The sequence below is a fragment of the Leptopilina boulardi genome, unplaced genomic scaffold (assembly GCF_019393585.1).
Source record: "Leptopilina boulardi isolate dan_hultmark-lab unplaced genomic scaffold, ZJU_Lbou_2.1 LbouV2_123, whole genome shotgun sequence".
In the NCBI taxonomy this organism is placed as follows: domain Eukaryota; kingdom Metazoa; phylum Arthropoda; class Insecta; order Hymenoptera; family Figitidae; genus Leptopilina; species Leptopilina boulardi.
The window spans coordinates 66,769-85,138 of record NW_026137667.1 but is presented as its reverse complement, the minus strand read 5'-3'; the positions used below and the strand labels follow the sequence as shown (position 1 = coordinate 85,138).

The 18,370-nt window shown below is 28.4% G+C and overlaps 1 protein-coding gene across 11 annotated transcripts in view; it reads right to left on the bottom strand.

Annotated features, from left to right (window-relative positions):
- Positions 1 to 18,370, bottom strand: part of LOC127287581 (glutamate receptor ionotropic, NMDA 2B) — a 104,679-nt gene that overhangs the window by 50,409 nt on the left and 35,900 nt on the right. For all 11 annotated transcript variants that reach the window (XM_051314603.1, XM_051314596.1, XM_051314612.1 and 8 more), the window contains 2 exons: positions 8,509 to 9,220; positions 4,313 to 4,484 (listed from right to left, as the gene is read on the bottom strand). In XM_051314603.1, coding sequence (XP_051170560.1) covers positions 4,313 to 4,484; positions 8,509 to 8,877 — 541 coding nt within the window. In that variant the 5' untranslated portion in view covers positions 8,878 to 9,220. The remainder of the gene's footprint in view (positions 1 to 4,312; positions 4,485 to 8,508; positions 9,221 to 18,370) is intronic.

Sequence of the window (18,370 nt, the reverse complement as noted above, 5' to 3'; positions counted from 1 at the left end):
AATTTTAATTTTTGGGTTTAAAATTTCAATTTCAATTGTTTATTTTTATTAGTAAATTTTAACTTTTTAAATACAGAAAAAAGGAATTTTTTAGAAAAATAATAACAAAAATTAAAATATGTGTAAAAAAAGTTGAGCTTGAAAAATCAAAAAGAAAAAAAAATTGATATTAGTTAACAGACGTGAATGAGGGAAAAGTGAAAATAGGTTTAAAATTGTAATTTAATGATGAACTTTCATGCTAGTTGAAAGTGTCGCGTCGTAAAAAGTTTTGTCGTGGGATGAGAGGGTTTCGATGAAACTTGTTACTTTCACGTGTGACTTTTTTCCGAATTAGGGACAAGAATTTTTTTTCGCGCACTATCTCACTACTGTGAAACCTTTATACGAGGCAAAAAAAGCGATAAATAAGGGTTGGACTTTAGCTCAACCGCTAAATTTCCTCTATTTTAGGATCGTCTAAAAAAAGCCTTAATTTAGATAGAAATTCCCCACTTTTTAAATTTAGAAAAGTATGAATTTACAAGTATAATTTTCCATTGGAATTTATATTATTACAATTTATTATTTATAATTAAATAACATTTAACAAAAATTTAATCTATTATTATCAATTAATAAAACTAATTTAATTTCATTCACTTTTGAGAGTTATACATAAATTATCGGAAAAATGCACATAAACTTTTTTACCAAATTTTTTAGGGCATTTTTAAATTCCAAAATCTTTTAATAATTTGCTTCATTTATTTTTCTTTATTTTACATCTATAAAATATGGTTTCCTAAATTTAGTCTCTTTGAATACAATATAATATAAGTAGAATGACTAAAAATAAATTAAAAAAAATTTTTTTTACATATATAAATATTTTTCAGAAAAATTAAATATATTTTAAATTTTTTAAGTTCGATTGAAATTTTATATACAATGGAAAACAGGAAAAATATATGAAGAGGAGATAATCATAAAATAAGAAGTGAATTGAAAATAATTGTGAATAAAGTATACAACAGTATTGTTTAAAAAAATCAGAAATAGCATATCTCGTTTCCGCTTTTAAGCATCTATAACATGCTGATTCCAATATGAAGTCGTGAAGTCTCTTTGGGCGAACGAGAATACCCCAAGAAATAGCTGGAAGCATCGAATGTTGGAAATTCAGTTCACGAGATACCATGTTCCAGAATTTGACTCCAGATGGCAGAAGCTTGTAAGCTTCAAATTGACAACTTTTTCTTATCAAAATACAAAAAACTTTTTTATCATTCTTTTTAATTTTGGGTATATAATTTAACCTATGGTTTTGAGTATAAATCACATATTTTAAAGTACATATACGCACTTATTGGAAATCATGAATTAAACTTTTGAAATATTTTATGTGAATAATTATTAATAATATAAAGTACAATGCATTTTTTTGTCTGTTCAAGCACCTGTGCAAATATTAAGTGATTTAAAATTTTCTCCATAGTCATTCTAAATGTATTTTCGGTCGCTGATGAAGGATTTGGGGTAAAAATTGACGATTTAACAGTTGAAAGCTGTTAAAATTACAAAAAACAGTAAAAATTGTCATTTTTAGGGTTTCGTGACCCATGGCCAAAAGCCTTATAGTTTCGCATTGGCGTCCGTCCGTTCGTCGTACACTCGTATGGTTGCCATGGAAACAGATACGATAGCAATCGTCCGTCCGTCCATCCGTCCGTTATCAATCTTTCTGTCCGTTTGTCCTTCGTACACTCGTATTGTTTCCATGTCAACCGTTACCATAGCAACCATAGTAAGTCACAAATAACCTCCCTGAAGTTGGCTTCGACGCTCAGCGCCGAAAATGGTTTTCTACAAAATAAACATTTTTTAAAATATTTTAGTTTAAATTTTTTATTTCAAATAATAACTTGAAAAATACTTCTTAAGGCATTGTGTGGACCTAAACCTGTTTAAAAAATATTTTGATATTTTTAATCCCATGAAAAATAATTTTCGACGCTGAGCGTCGACGTCAACTTCATGGAGGTCACAAAAATTTTGACTTGCTAATGGGCAAAAAGAATATTCATTTTATGTGATGATTTACTTAAATTCCCCAATTCTTCTTCTTGAAGGAATCATCTACGTGAAATATAAGAAGATTTATTTTTTAACTTCAACCTCTCTTTTTTGAAAGATTCGCTTAACCGAGAAGGATGCCTATCAATTTCCATTTAAACGATAAAAACTTTTTCCAATAAAAAAGTTAATTTCCTTCTTCTCTGAATCATTTGTTTTTTTTATTTAAAAACACTTTTTTATTTTAATTTTGGAATCAATTTCAGTTTAAATTGTATATTTTTTTATTACTTAATAATTCTCTACTTGTACTATTTAATTCGAAAATAACTTATGCTTGAAGTTGCTGATAAACATTTAAAAATTTTCGACAATCTATTGTTTAGCAGCAATTCAAGCGTGAAAGGCATTTTTGGCATTTTGTAAAAATAACAAATCTATCCTACAAATGATAAAAAAAAATAGAATTATTTGAATAGAATTCAAAAATCGGTTTACTATAGCAGCTAACTGTCAACTGCTATCAATCGGTTGAAACAGACCGCAATATTAAATTTTCTCTATACAACCACACGATTCATTTTAAAAATCGTCTGAATTCAAATGAAATGGTAAAACATTTTATAAAACTTTTTCTAATTTTTTATACGTCGATGTTTAATATAAAAATATACTTACAAACTAACTAATCAAAACAATCTTAAATCGACGTTTAAATCTATTTTAGTACTAAATAATTATTTTAATAGAATAATATAGTATATTTCGTAACGAGTGTGAATATTTGCAGATTTTTGAAAAAGTGTTTTTTTTGGGACAAGCTGTAGGCGAAGCGAAGCTTTGCCTACAGCTTGTCCCAAAAAAAACACTTATTCAAAAATCTGCAAATATTAATACAAGTTACGAACGATACTTTTCATGACAAGGTGCAAAAAAACGCTCTTTTTAGCACGGCGTGCTAAAAAAGTGCCTCTTTTTTGCACCGCGTTATGAAAAATTATTATATGAACTCTTAATAGGATAAAAATTAAGAATTAGAAAAAATGTTAATAACGGTTAATCAAATTTAAATTCCATTCGATTACAAATTTAAATATAAAAAATAAAATCTTTTTTATTGCTATTATACTTTTTTTCTAGGTAATGCAATTTTTTCCCGTATTCATGAATTTTATAGTTGCTTTTTTATTATTAAAGACTCAATGTCTTGGGATCCTGAAAATTTTCGTTTTATGTTGATATTTTTCAGTTGTGAAACGAAGTTGCGTTTGTTGCTTAAGAGGTGAAATTTACATTTTACATAGGCACTTAGCAAGAATGTAAGACTAGCATTTTATGAAACTACTTACACTCAGTGGAAAATTCATTTAAGGCGCCAGACAGTAGTTTTATAAAGCGACAACATTTTTCCAATACCTGAAGATGTCATGTGTTGCAAAAACAACTGCAAAGTTTATAACTCGAGCGTAAATAAAGAAGAAAAACCGATGGCTTGACCATTTTATGACATCAACCATTATATAATTTATTACGATTTTCTTATATATTGCTCATATATATATATTTTTTTTATCGATTTTGCCTTATTTTAGAAAAAGAAAATTAATCGTCTATTCAATTTTCTTTTTAATTACAGAAAACATTAATCTTACTATACTGTTTTACAGAAATTATCGTTTAAATAAAATAAGTTTGGATATTGGTCCAAATTTAAATTAGTTCTTGAAAAACGTTTACAGTGTGAAAAGGAAGGAATGAAATGAAGAAAAGTGTAAAATTAAAAATATCTGTGGAATGAAGTAGACACGATCACGTCAGTGGCCATGAAATTATAAGTGAGAGGGGAAACATTGATCCGTGAAGAATAATGCAGACTAATAGGCTGAATTAAAAGCTTCATGGGTAAATCCAAGTTCGATAATGAATTAATCCTTGTCTTCAGCATATACACTTTTTACAAGTATAATAAAAATATATTGCATTTTAAACGTTATTATTTTTCTTCAACCTTTTCCTCACAATTCTTGAATGAAGAATATTAAGAGAACATATCTTTTGATACCATATTGTAGAGGAGAAGTTGTAGAAAACAAATTGTTTATTAGTTTCGATAAATATTTAATTTAATTATTTCCATTATTTAAAACAGTAAAATCTGTTTCCCCATAAGGATATATCTACACACGAGGTAATTTAATATCTAGACGAATAGCGGGCAAGATTTTCGAATTTATAATAAAATGAGATGCAAACTCACTCGTGGGACTCGGGGTTAATTCCAGCATGGTGACCTTTACATGAATGCCGTAACGTTGAAACAGTTCGAGTTTTGGACCTCTAGTGCTCTTCTGTAGCATGCTGGTAGCTTTTGTTACTGCTTTGGAATAATCACGGACGCCAAAACTCTTATACGGCACTACTAGACCCACCTATAATGAATAATAATAATAATTATATATATATATATATATATATACACTGTTCAACTCTTCACTGTAAAAAATAAATCTTATTTTAAGATGAGTATTAAATTCAGCAGTACTAGCCATAATGTATTTTAATTCAAATTGCATGTAAATTCATTGCTTAGATTCAGCAAGGGCTGTCTTAAAAATGTTGCCCCTTAAAATAAGACCTCTTTTTGGCCTTAAAATAAAACTTTCTTTTTACAGTATTCAAAGTTCTTGAATTAGTGAAAATTTTAACTAATTTTAATTAGTTTCTACACAACTTTTTTCTATGAACTATTTTTAATTATTATAAGTAAAGAAGTCAGTCACTGACGACTACATTGTATTTATAGCTTACGAAAGTAATTCTACTTCAATAAAACTGGAATCACAATGAAAAGCAAAAGAATTTTTTTTTTTATTGAATGCGACTATTTTGTTAGACATAATACGATTTTTATTTTACTCTATAAATTTGAATCAGCGTAAAGTTGTTGATTGGATAGCAAGTATATGCAGCTTATTCAAAAAGCTTAAGTATATACCCTGAAAATCAGCCCATAATAAGGTATTTATATTCAGAATATAAGAGAAAATATAAACCAATTAGCGTACATTTATAAATAAAAAAACAAAAATGCACAAGAATTCTGTGAGAAGCTGAATAGAAAAGAGAAGACAATAATGTCAATCGTATTATAACTGCCATCATATTTGCTTATTGAATAGAATACAATTGATAATCAATTTCACTTGTTTCAATATTGATTGAATTCTGTAATTCAGTATAGTGCTTCAAATTTGATAGTACCTTAATAAAAGAACTCAAAAAATATTTAAAGCTTAAATAAATTTAAATAAATTTTAAATAAAATAAATTAATCAGCAGTTTTGTAAATAAATATATATTTATAAATAAGTTTTTCATTGAAAATAATGTGTTCCTTCAATGTTGGAAATTTCTTCAGAATTTGCTATGAATCAGTGGTACTATTTCATGAATATGTTCTTCCTGGTTTGAATCATAAATTCTTGTGATTTCCGACGAGGAACACTGCATTTTTATGAGGCTTTCCTTTAAACCGATTTGATTTGAAATTTTCATGAGCAAATACTTTCATTCCATCATGTATTTCAAAATTTTGTTACTTTAATATCAATGTGTAAGAATAAGAAATAAAAAATATATATACATATAGTCGAACGCCGTAAGTGGCGAATTTCCTAAATCGTTTTGTCTGAAACTGACGAATTGTAAAAGTCATCCGTACTATTAGCTTTTCAGGGCCGTTTATAAGCACTTTCAGTGCCACTGTAACTTATTATTTATTACATACATACACAGAAAAAACCTGAACTCAAAATGATAGCGTATGCTACTCAGTTTGATATGCAGCAAAAATGAGTCAGGTTGGTGGCGCCACTGTCTATGTCGTTTAGCATTGACTTATTTTTGCTGCATATCAAAATGAGACTAAGTTTTATAAAATTTAATTAATATATATAAACTTTTATTTATTTCATATTTAACTTATTATCTACTCATTAGATTAGAATATGTAATTTACTTCATTATAATTTGATTTTCCAAATTGTTAGTACATCAGTACATAAACGGCACTGAAATCATACTCCAGCGCTCGTCATTTCGGGACAATTCGTACTAAAATGACTCTTCAGTTACGTACATTTAAGTTAGGTGCAAATCTTTGATCGAAGAAAAAAATCTTCAATATATCCAAATGGACACTGCATTCCCGGATGTATCAAAGTGAAATTTATTTTTCTAACGAACCCAATAGAAAAGTTTAGAAAAGGTATAACTTTCTTCTCCAAGTGAGTTCACTGGTTCGACTCTAGAGACAGCAGAAATAGTTTGTTCAGAATTAAATTGTTCAACTTTTCTCCATTCGCAAGTAAACTTCTAATTTAAAAAAAGAGCAGAAAATACAATTATTCTCTTGTAATTATTTTCCGCGCTTTTTAGTTCCAAAGAATTGTCTGATTTACGAAGATTGCTTTATAAAAAAAATTACAATAATAAAATAAATAATTATCGCGACAGTTAATTACTATTATAATTATTGTAGTAACAATTTACTTTCTGTATGATAATTAAAATTATCAAAATATGATGAAACTTTTTACAGTTTCCCAATTTAATACAATTAAAAGTTTTAATGAGAAATTAAATTTATATTTCTGAGAAGAAAATCATTTTTTAAATACTTATTAGCGAATAAATGTTTCGTGACTAAAAATAAAAAAGTACCAAAATAATTGCCGTCAATAATAAAAATAATAATCATAATTAAAATCATCGTGGATGATAAATGAAAATCCTCCTGTTTGTTAATTACCCCGATTTAGAGAGTCAGATTGTTAATTTGTGACGAAAATTTCGAAATGTCAGCAATGATAAACATGAAGCTGAACAAGTGGTGTTGTTGCTAATTGCTATCTAAATCTGGATAGGCGAATTTCATTGATTTGTCAGCTCAGAGGGTATACAGCGAAATAAATTAAATAAGCGCATATATATTGCTACGTAATTCGGGAAAAACATTCCTCAATAATGTAAAATATTTACCGTTTGTCGTATTGAATTGGCACCGTTAATGAAATTGTTAATAGAAAATAACATTAAATACTTAATAAAAAAATGCGATCTGTCTGACTAAACGACTCTTACTCCACTTGAAAGATCAGCTTAGCATTTTTTATCCACTTTTCTCATTATTACTTAAATGTCAAACTATCTTTGACTAAAATGACACTAATTTCATTTAAAAGTATTAAATGCTGATAAGTAAACTTTATCTACATGAAATCTGAGTCTGATTCAATGATTCTTATATTACCTACTTCTTACTCTCACAGTTTTTCTTCTTAGAAAAAAATTTTTGTCTCGTTTTATTTTATCTGAAACCTCAATTTTCTCTTATTTCATATGTCTTTCTCTACTTGGATTAGTGACTTGAATAAATTAGTGATTCTCCTTGAAACATTAATTTTAAGTCTTTACACATAAAAACTTTTTTAATATGCATCTATCATGGTGTTATCTTTATACTACCGATAATGAGTTTTGTTTATTCCAACACTTTTTTTACAAAGCAGACGATTATCGTCAGCCTTTACGAGTTTATTCCACTGAAAATTTCATCGTTATATCTTCAAGCCCAAATTTCAACCCATAGTATGAAACATGCCTGACATATTAACGTTTATACTACTTAAAAATTAAACTATCAAATATGTCGATTTATACACTGTAAAAAAGGGAGTTTGATTTTAACTCCCAACAGGACTTTATAAAAGCCCCACCCTTTTGAAGTTGATGGAAAGAGAATAAATTCTATGCCTAGAGAGTTAATGCTAAGAGAGTTCATCTAATGTTAAAGCACATTTGGAGTTGATTTGATGATATAAATATGAAATAAATAACCGATTTTATTGGAACTGGAGAAAAATATTTTCACAGAAAGTATGCTCGTATCAAAAGTTATTTCATTCCAAATAAGATTCGTTCACATTGAGAAATATATATATATATATACAGGCTTTTCAAAGATAAGTATCTCTATTGGGTCAGATTTACCACAAAATCCTTACTTCTCTTCTCAATATGTGATCTATAAGCCGAGAAAAGAAAATATTTCGACTGTCTGTTAAAAATGAGAAAATAAAAAAAAGAATCTAATGAATATAATAAATTGCAAAGCACACAAGCATTGTGTAAGAGCCGAACCGAAAACATAAATTATTCTAGTTTTAAGAATATGATATACTCAGCTTACTATAAAAATAAATTCAATTTAACTTAAATGAATTTCACGATAATTCAATGTATTATTATTTAAAAACCTGGGGAATATTTTAAAAAACTTTCAAGTATACCTATATTCTTAAAAAAAGTGAAATATAATGTTTGCCAGTGCGCTTAACATGAAATGAGCGATTGATGTATTGAATAATTGAAACGACATATAATGCAACTCACCTTCAAGTAAGTAATATTGGAACTGTCGCCGTGAGTATCAGTGTGACTGTCACCGTGACTGATAGCTTCTGGTGGTTGAGTGTAAAAAGCAGGTTGCGCTGTAGTCGTAGTGGAAGTTGTCGGTATTGGTTTCTGTCTTGTTGAGTTGTGTATTCTACCTTCGCCAATACGGATACCGGAATTTCCTCTTCCTGAGCCAATGCCCAGTCCCCTGGAAACAGCGCCACGTTCAGTGCTGCCAATCTTTACGCCACTTCCGCCCCTCGTCACTGTCGTTGATCCAAAGTAACTGCCATGCACATGAATTGAACCGAGGAACAAATGAATCATTACCAATAGTAGCAGCAATACTACACCTTTCGACACCATCTCATCAACGTATTTGTGAAATCCCCGATTTTAACCCGCGAGGGGATTCAATAAAACTATCGCCTCTCAATTTTGATAAATTTAACTTGAAACTGCTGCACCATTACACACTTTTTTATTCTTCGTCTCTTTTTCGACGAACACGACATCGAACTCGTTCCATTTTTTTTCTTTCCTTTCGATAGTACCCATTCAATTGTGAGCACTGGTTGGGAAAATTTGTCTTTGACTTCTCATTTAAACTAACATAGTCTGATCACAATTGAGCGTGGTAGTTGAAGAGAATTCCAATTTTCATTTTGTATTTTTTTCTCACGATAGCCATTGAGAATTACTGGTCAGCCTGAAAAGAGATAATTTTTTTTCCTTTAATTGCAGTATTGTTATTCCAATATAAAAATTAATGAAAAACAATTACCGTAAAATGAGGTAAAGTCGGCGTTTGAGGGTAAAGTCGGCCGGCGCTTTAAATCATTTTAAAGTTTAACTATTACTTTTTTCTAGAAGAAATCTGAGTTTTATTAAAAATGTAGTTAGAATTTATGTAAATTAATAAATGAAATACAATATTTAAGTGTTTAAAGCGCCGGCCGACTTTACCCGCAAACGCCGACTTTACCTCAGTTTACGGTATTCATAAAACAAAAAATAACCAATTGTTATTGATATTATTAGTATTGATATCTATTGAAAAACCGCATTAAACTTTGTATATCTTCGTTATTCGTTATTCGATTAATTTCGATCTAATCTCGATGCCAAACTTATTTTTGTCTTTGGAAATGAAATTTTTTATAGTTTTCTATGTTACCGACCAGTTAAAGATTTAACATATTAGTATAAAGCGCCACTGCTGACAGTATCCACTATACCTATATATGTATAATAGTCAAAATAAACATGGCTGCCGAAGCTGTCACTTTGTTTATTTGTTTTCGTGAGTATCGTTATTTTAAGAAAAAAATGTGGAGTGATTCGCGATCGTGTAGTGTAGTGTAGTGTCGGCCTGTATACATAGTATAGTCACACTATTGCCAATTGCTGAAATTTTGCACCGGAATAATATCAAAACATAACCTCAATCATGGATGTATTCAATTTTTTAAAACTTGTTTGGATTCGCTTGATACCCGTTATTTGGGGGTTTTTGGTGTCGCTGATTACGATTTTGAAGTCAGTTTTTAAAAATTCAAAATGGCGGATCCAAAATGGCGGACGACTTTTTGAAAATCTAATGCAATTCGTTTGAAACTTGTTACTGGGGGGTTTTTGGGGTTTTTGATTACGAATCTGAAGTCAGTTTTTAAAAATTCTAAATGGCGGATCCAATATGGCGGCCGACTTTCTGAAAATCTAATGCAATTCGCTTAAAACTTTTTACTCGGGGGTTTTTGGGGTCTTTGATTACGAATCTGAAGTCAGTTTTTGAAAATTCAAAATGGCGGATCCAATATGGCGACTTTAATCATTTCAGAAAATTCTCAAGTTAAAAATATTTTTAGATATATTTTTTTATATATTTCAAAGCATGGAATAAAGGTGAAAAATTACGTAATACAAAACATCAAAGGAATACATAACAAACCCAGATGTATATAAGAAATGAACAAGATGAAATTGAACTTTCGATATACGGTCAAATTATCTGGAAACAAATACAAGTGCGTGAAACAAATACATCTATTTTGTTGATTTTCCAAATCATTTTAAAATTCACTTGAAGACTTGTTAATAATCTTATACATGTCCTTAATCTTTGTCTATAAACATATTTATTGTTAATTAAAATTAATAAAATATATTAACTTTAAAAAATGTATTATTCTAAGAAAGTTATATATTCCTATATTAAAATTACCTACAATTATTTCTTTTGAGAAAGTCACTGACAAATATTATGCTATTTATTTTCACGAGATAGGACGATGAATATATGTATTATTGACAGAAATTGCTGGCTGAACCTTATAAATTCATTGGATTAGAATGAATATGAAAATCGTGCCAAGGATGCCTTTGAACTCTAAAAGTTTATTTAGGTAAAGCTTAAAATAATCTCTCTTTGCAATGAAAAACAAGCGAGAGAAATTTAGCAATTGGATTCTTCGAGAGTCATTTTGCCAGAGACCAAGTTCTCTATTCGCATTAACAAAAGGGTTGGGATAACACGAAATGGTAACGTTGCTCCACTTACAAGATGCATCACCTCCATTCACTCCCCCCCCCTCTCTCTCTCTCTGTCTATGTGTCCTGACCGAATTTCGTTAGACTCCTTATACCACCTTCAGCATTTGCTTTTCAACTTGAAAGCCATATAATATCATTCAAAAACCAATAATTTTAGAAAAAGCAAATCAAATTTATCTTTTAAAACCCGCGTCTCTTCATAGAGATAGTAAATATTCAGCTACAAAATTTAAATATTTTCATACTAAGTTGCACGACAAAGGAAAGTGTCAGAACAGGGGTAGTAAAAGCTGAGATGATGCGATCAAGAAAAAGCGCGCGAGCAAAGAATTTTAAACAAAAGACATGAGAATGTTCAAAAAAGACGAACAAAAAAAATGTGAACGGAAGTCGAGAAGAAAAACAAAAAAATAAATAAGGAAGAAAAGAAAAATTCGTGCCAAAGACAAAAAAATGCGAAACAAAAACTAAACACAAATTTAACAGTTAACAACAGAAATTTAGAAGAAAAAATGAGAAAGTATATATTTAAACTTAAAAATAAAAATCAGAAACAAAAAAATGAAAATAATGATAATAGAAAAAAAAGTCATAAAAAGAAAAAGAAAGAAACAACTAAAAAACAAAATACAAGATAAAAAACAAGATCCACGATAAAAAAAAGTCATCAGAGAACAAAAGTTCCAAATAACGAATAGAAGATTTTTTAGGAATGTTTTTTGTAATGTTAGTAACTTACTGTACAAACACTGCAAAAATAAGTGACTTACTTGGTATCTTAAAATTAAAAGGCATTAAAATAAGCTGCAACGCTTCTTATTTTAATCCAATTTTGCTTATTTTAATACCAAAATGGATCCATTTTGGTATTAAAATAAGCAAAATTGGATTAAAATAAGAAGCGTTGCAGCTTATTTTAATGCCTTTTAATTTTCTGTGTTACAATAAGATGTAATATGGAAAAATGGTATCTTCCATCTTAAAAAAAGATATTTTGTAAAGTATCTTATTAATATTTAAGATGCTTTTTGCGTTTTAACAAGAATTAAAATATTTCTTCCATCTTAAAATGTAAGTTACTTCGGTAAGTTTCTATAAGTAACTTGAATTAAGATATTTGTGGAGTCATAAGATGTTAAGAAAAAAGATCCTTGTAAATTCTAAGATACGTCAAAATTTAAAGTTACTAAAATATAAAATACATTAAGCATCTTACATAAGAGGCCATAGTTAACCTCGAAATTTTTTTCATCAAAAATATGTGAAGCACTTTGGCAAAGATATTATTAACATCTTAAACTAAGATATTTCAAATAACTAAAAAGTTACTACCAAAACATCTTAAAAATTACTATCAAAACAGCTTATTATATTAAGATACTTCTTTTTGCAGTGAAGTAGTAAGAGTCAGTAGTTTTAATAATAAACATGGCGTTCCGATTTATGGTAATTTTCGAATTATATTTCCATCAGACTTTAAGTAGTACACTGAAAAAAATGTTGCCGAGAAATTCAACAACCATTGGGTAGTTGACTAGAAAGTAGTTAAAATAACTACTTTTTTAGTTAATCTAATCATATTCATGTAGTTAATGTAACTATTTTTAGGAGGTTAATAAGTAATAGTTGATTTTACGTCAATATATGTAGTTAAAGTACAACTACAGGTCGGTAGTAAAATTAACTTTCTCAAGGTAGTAAAAACAAGTGGAAATGTAGTCAACTCAAAATTTGAAGAGTATAGTAAATCCAACTACTATTCACCAGTTATACGAAATGTAGTAAAAAGGAATCATTTTCTTTAATTAATATAACTGCTTTTTGAGTAGTAAATTTTTTATTAATTTCTATGATTTTATAGGCTTCAATAAAATTCTTGTTGTAGAATTAACAAGTCGTCTGTAATTAAAACTACTACTTTAAGTAGTAGATTTTTACTATTTAAATTAATTCGATAAACTTAAAGAAGATTTTTGATGTAGAATTTACAAATCGTTTCCAGTTAAAACTACTACTTAAAGAAGTAGATTTTACTACTCAAAGTGGTACAATAGGCTTTAAGAACATTTTTGATGTAGAATTAACAAATCCTTTGTGATTAAAACTACTACTTTAAGTAGTAATTTTTTACTATTTTAATTAATTCAATAAGTTTGAAAAACGTTTTTTATGTAAAATTTACAAATCGTTTTCAATTAAAACTACTACTTTCAGTAGTAGCTTTTACTACTTAAAGTGGTTCAATAGGCTTTAAGAACATTTATATCGTAGAATTAAAAAATCGTTTGCAATTAAAACTATCACTTTAAGTAGTAGATTTTACTGCACTATGCAATTAAACAACTTATAATATAATTAAAAGATGAAAAATTTATAAGTCAAAATTTAAAAAGGATAGTTATAGCAACTAATAAAAGTAGTAAAAATGACTACTTTAAATAGTTAAATTACCAATTGGACAAGCAGAAAGTAGTCTTCGAGTAGTTTGCAGACTGTCGTAGCGAGCGTGCGTGGTTAAGGTATCGGATTGCGAGCGTTAGGGTCGAGGGTTCAATTCCCGTCGGTTAGAAATTTTCTCTGTTAGGTACATAATCATTAGGGCATAAAATAAGCGTCAGTATAGGAGAGTGGATGCAAAAGTCAATTCTACTGATAATAAACAATTATAAATAAAAAAATAATTTTATTTTCCTATTTTAAGTAGTAAAATCTACTACTTAAAGTAGTAGTTTTAATTGCAAAAGATTTATTAATTCTACAAAAAAATGTTCTTAAAGCCTATTGAACCACTTTCAGTAGTAAAATCTACTCGAATCTACTACTTACATCTTGAGTTGTTTTAATCCACATAGCACGACTTCTTGCTGTGAGGTTACAGTAAGAATATCTGTAGGGTTTGTAAGGTTACCGTGTAAGCCTGCAGTAAACTTGAGGTCATCTTAAAACTTCCGCCTTACAGTAAGCTTACACAGTAAAGCTAGGTAAGCTTACACAGTAAGGTCGTGGTAAGTTTACATGGTAAGGTTCTGGTAAGCTTACATGGTAAGGTTGTTGTAAGCTTCCCGTAAGGTTACTGTAAGGTTGCTGTAAGGTTACTGTTAATATAAAGTAATATGAAAATATATTAAAAATAATTATATTATAATATATATTATATTATAAATTTTTTTGTATAAAAAATGATATATTTGGTAAAGTACTTTATGAACCCCTATAGGGTTTGTCAAATAAAAGTTACTGCGCAGCCGTATGTGCCATAGAAAACTACTGCGCATAAATATTAATAAATTTTATTTATTAACAACATTCTATGTTTACAGTAACCTTACATCAACCTTACAGTAACCTTAAAGGAAGCTTACAACTATCTTACCGTGTAAGCTTACCACAACTTTACCATGTAAGCTTACCTTAGCTTTACTGTGTAAGCTTACCTTAGCTTTACTGTGTAAGCTTACTGTAAGGCGGAAGTTTTAAGATGACCTCAAGTTTACTGCAGGCTTACACGGTAACCTTACAAACCCTACAGATATCGTTACAGTAACCTCCCAGCAAGAAGTCGTGCTATGTGGGAACATTTTTAAATTGAGTTAATACAATTACAAAATGTCATTCTACCAATTACATTTTTAATTGGTTTAACTATTTTTATATAGTTAATAGAAACGTTTAAATTCAGTTGAGGACCTACTGTACTACTTAGAGTAGTTAAAAAGTAGTGAAACCTACTAGTTTTTTTTCAGTGTATAAGTCAGTTTTTATTAGACATAGTGTTTCAAAAATTCAAAAATATAATAAATTTTCTCTTACTAAAAGAACAACGAATTGTAAAATTTAAATAACTGAATATATATATATATACTATTTTTCAATATGAATAGGAATCAAAGCGAGAAAATCAAATTAATAAGTGATAAATAGACAGCCAATTAAAAAGTTTGTATAGGTGTCAGAGATATAAATTAAATCAATAATTTAGAAAGCTACAAGTGGTGGTAAAGTCTCAATCAATATAGGTATAACATCTCTTTTGAAATTATATACGCAATTATTGTCACTTATAAGAAGTTTAACATAACTAGTCAAGCAATAAATTGACTTTTAAGCAAACATTAACAATGTTAAAACTTCAAATACTCTCTACCTCTCAAACAAGCACGTTCATTGGAGAAGTAATTTGATTTCTAGAATCAAAACCGAAGTTCAAATATTATTTAAAATTAAATTTATTCAAAATAAAAAAAAATTGGATTTTCTTTTAAAACTTAGCTTTTATTATTAATTAATAATAAAATAACTATGAATTTTATAATTAAATAATTGATTTGAAATAAAATGAAAATTGCCAGTAATTCAGTTAACACATATAATTAAATTATTGATTATAAATCAGAGAAAATATTTACTATATAGAAATATGTAATTATAAATTTAGTTGCTTATTAAAAGACCTCTTAATATTAACTCTAATTTGAATTTATTACAAATTTCATTTATTTTCTCATTAGAATTTCGAGTAAGAGGAATAGGAAGAGGCCAAGACAAGAGATTCAATATTGACTTCTTAGAAACAAGAGATTTTCTCTAATGTATAATTCAGTTTCTATAGTTCACCACTTAGAAACATTTCCGTTTGATTGCACTCTGTTTGCAAACTAAGACATTTCTTTACCAATCTTAATACTTGTCCCCTTCGTCAAAATAACTTTTAAAATTAATAAAATTTATTTTCAAAGTCAGTATATATTATTATAAATTAAAAATCTTTTAAATGTGATAAAATTAAAAAATAATAAAAATTTAAATTGTATTTTATTTAACAATAAAAATACCAATGTGTGAAATGCCAAGACTGCCAATATGGCCCAATATTAGCCCAGTAATATTCGCCGAAGTACGGCAAACGTTACTGGACCATTACTGGTGATCAATTCGTCCCATTATTGGGCCAATATTGGCACCGATTCTCGGTTACTGCAATTTGCCATAATTGAGCCGAACTCCGTCACATTACTGGGACAATATTGGCACCAATACTTGGTAATTCTACTAATGGCAGCCAAGATTGGCCCAGTAATGACGTCTGATACTTGGCTGTCTACGTCCAACCGTAGTTAACACCACAAGATTCGGCCCAGTATTGTCTGCCAAGACTTGGTGCCCGATTTGACAATGCTGGGCCAATATTGGCCCATGCTGGTTTTCGCACTTGGGATGTTAAACATTGATATCATATACATACTTGTTTAACAGTTGAATTTCATGAAAACAAAAATTGTGAAAAAAATACAAGCAAACGTATATTGCGATGTCAAGGAGAATTTGAAATTGTCCCTGTGGACTGGAATCATGAGATACGGAATTCACAGAGCCACAAACCGCAAATCATTTTCAGATTCGGTTAGACAATTCTGTCGATATGTGGTTACGTGTATACGTACAACTTACTATATATATAATCTATAACAACTGATATCTAAACCTATTCTAAAATACAGGAACTTTAAACTTAATTTAAAGTTTGAGTGTACAACCTCTCTCTCTCTAAACCATATCGTCTGTCACCAAATCAATTTCCCATTTCTATAAATAGATACACAAAAAAAGAATAATCCTAAATAAGAAAAATATTTCCGCTTTTTTATGCACATATTCTCGTTAACAGCTTTCATTAGTATTTACGCTCATTTACGAATTACTTTCAATTTAAAAAAAAAATTTTGTTTTTTACAGATATTACGACTACGCAACTTTTGTAATCCTGCTCATTGCGCAGGATATGATCAAAGTAACTAAGATTCTTCATTACGGCAAATGGGTTTAAATTTACTAGAGCAAATTTTTTTTACTGTTCTTTACTTACGTAATTTTTCAAAATATTATTTCTTAGTTTTCTATTTAAGAATTAAAAGTTTTATTTCTTTTGTTTTTATGATGTTTTTTATACATTACAAGAAAGACAGAAAAAGAATATTACATGACAGGAAATAGTCCAAGTCATTTTCAAGATGATATAGGTATAAAATAGTGGAACATATGTCATATGTACAACTCATAAAGTTTTTGATAATATTTTACCAAGACTACTTTTTCAACGATTTTTAGTTTCTATGCTAGGTTTGGATCATGACACTCAATATTGAAACACGTTTCATTTTAACGGCTTAAAAACAAAATCCAGGCTGATAATAAAAGTTTAGCTTCCAAATTATTATGTAATAATTTTCAACTTACCATAACATTTGACAATGGAGCAGGCAATTAAAAATTTTTAAACAGATAACATTTATTTTTTTAAGTTTTTATCAAGTTTCAGGAAAATTTAATTTTTTCGTCATCAGAAAAAATTGATTGTTTTTACAATCGAAGAAAATTTATTTTTTAAAGTCATAGTAAATTGAATCTTGCAAAATAAAAAAAATTTATATGCTTGAAAAAATAAAATATAATTGTTGTTTTAAACATCCGGTGTACATTTATAAACAATCTAAATAAATCAAAAAATTACTTGTCCAAAAGTGTCATTAGAAATTTTTTTAAAAATATCTTGAAAATAAAAATTTACCTATTCGTTGAAGAGAGCTTAAAAAGCGACAAAATTTATAAGTCGTTTTCATTCCAATCCAAAATGGTCATGTCGTATAGGTTTTTATTATTTTTAAAGTTTTCTATGAGATATTCGAAGCGAAAATAAGTTTATAACTTTGAATACGAAAACTTGCTGTACTTTACTTTGCAAACTTCCGTCTGTTCTTTAAGTTTGATCAGAATAGGAAGTTATTAATAAAACTTGAAGAAGTATTTCTCAATTTATATATTATTATGGAAAATAAAAATTAATATATTTATGAATTTAAACAATATATTTATATACACATACATAACAGTTATGAGATATCTTCTTTTGTCTTTAAAGCATGTATGAGAAAAATATTAAAGATTTAAAATCTTTGTGCACAGGGAAATTCATCTTCGGTATTTAAATTTCCAAGTCAAAGTAATTACTTCAACGTTAAAAGTATCGTTCCATTTACATTTTGCATATAAATTACATTCAAATCTTATAAATAATCATATAAAATGGAATAAGATATTAACGAAGAGCAAGTAATATCTTATTCCATTTTATATGATTATTTATAAGATTTGAATCTGAATAAATATATATATATATATATAAAGTACACATCTGTCACAGGGAATAATAAAAATAATATCTATAGGCAAATAAAATTCTTTGCCATATTTCTTGCGAGCGAAGTTTGACATGTTATATACTTTACTGATCTGACTATCTCTCTAATTT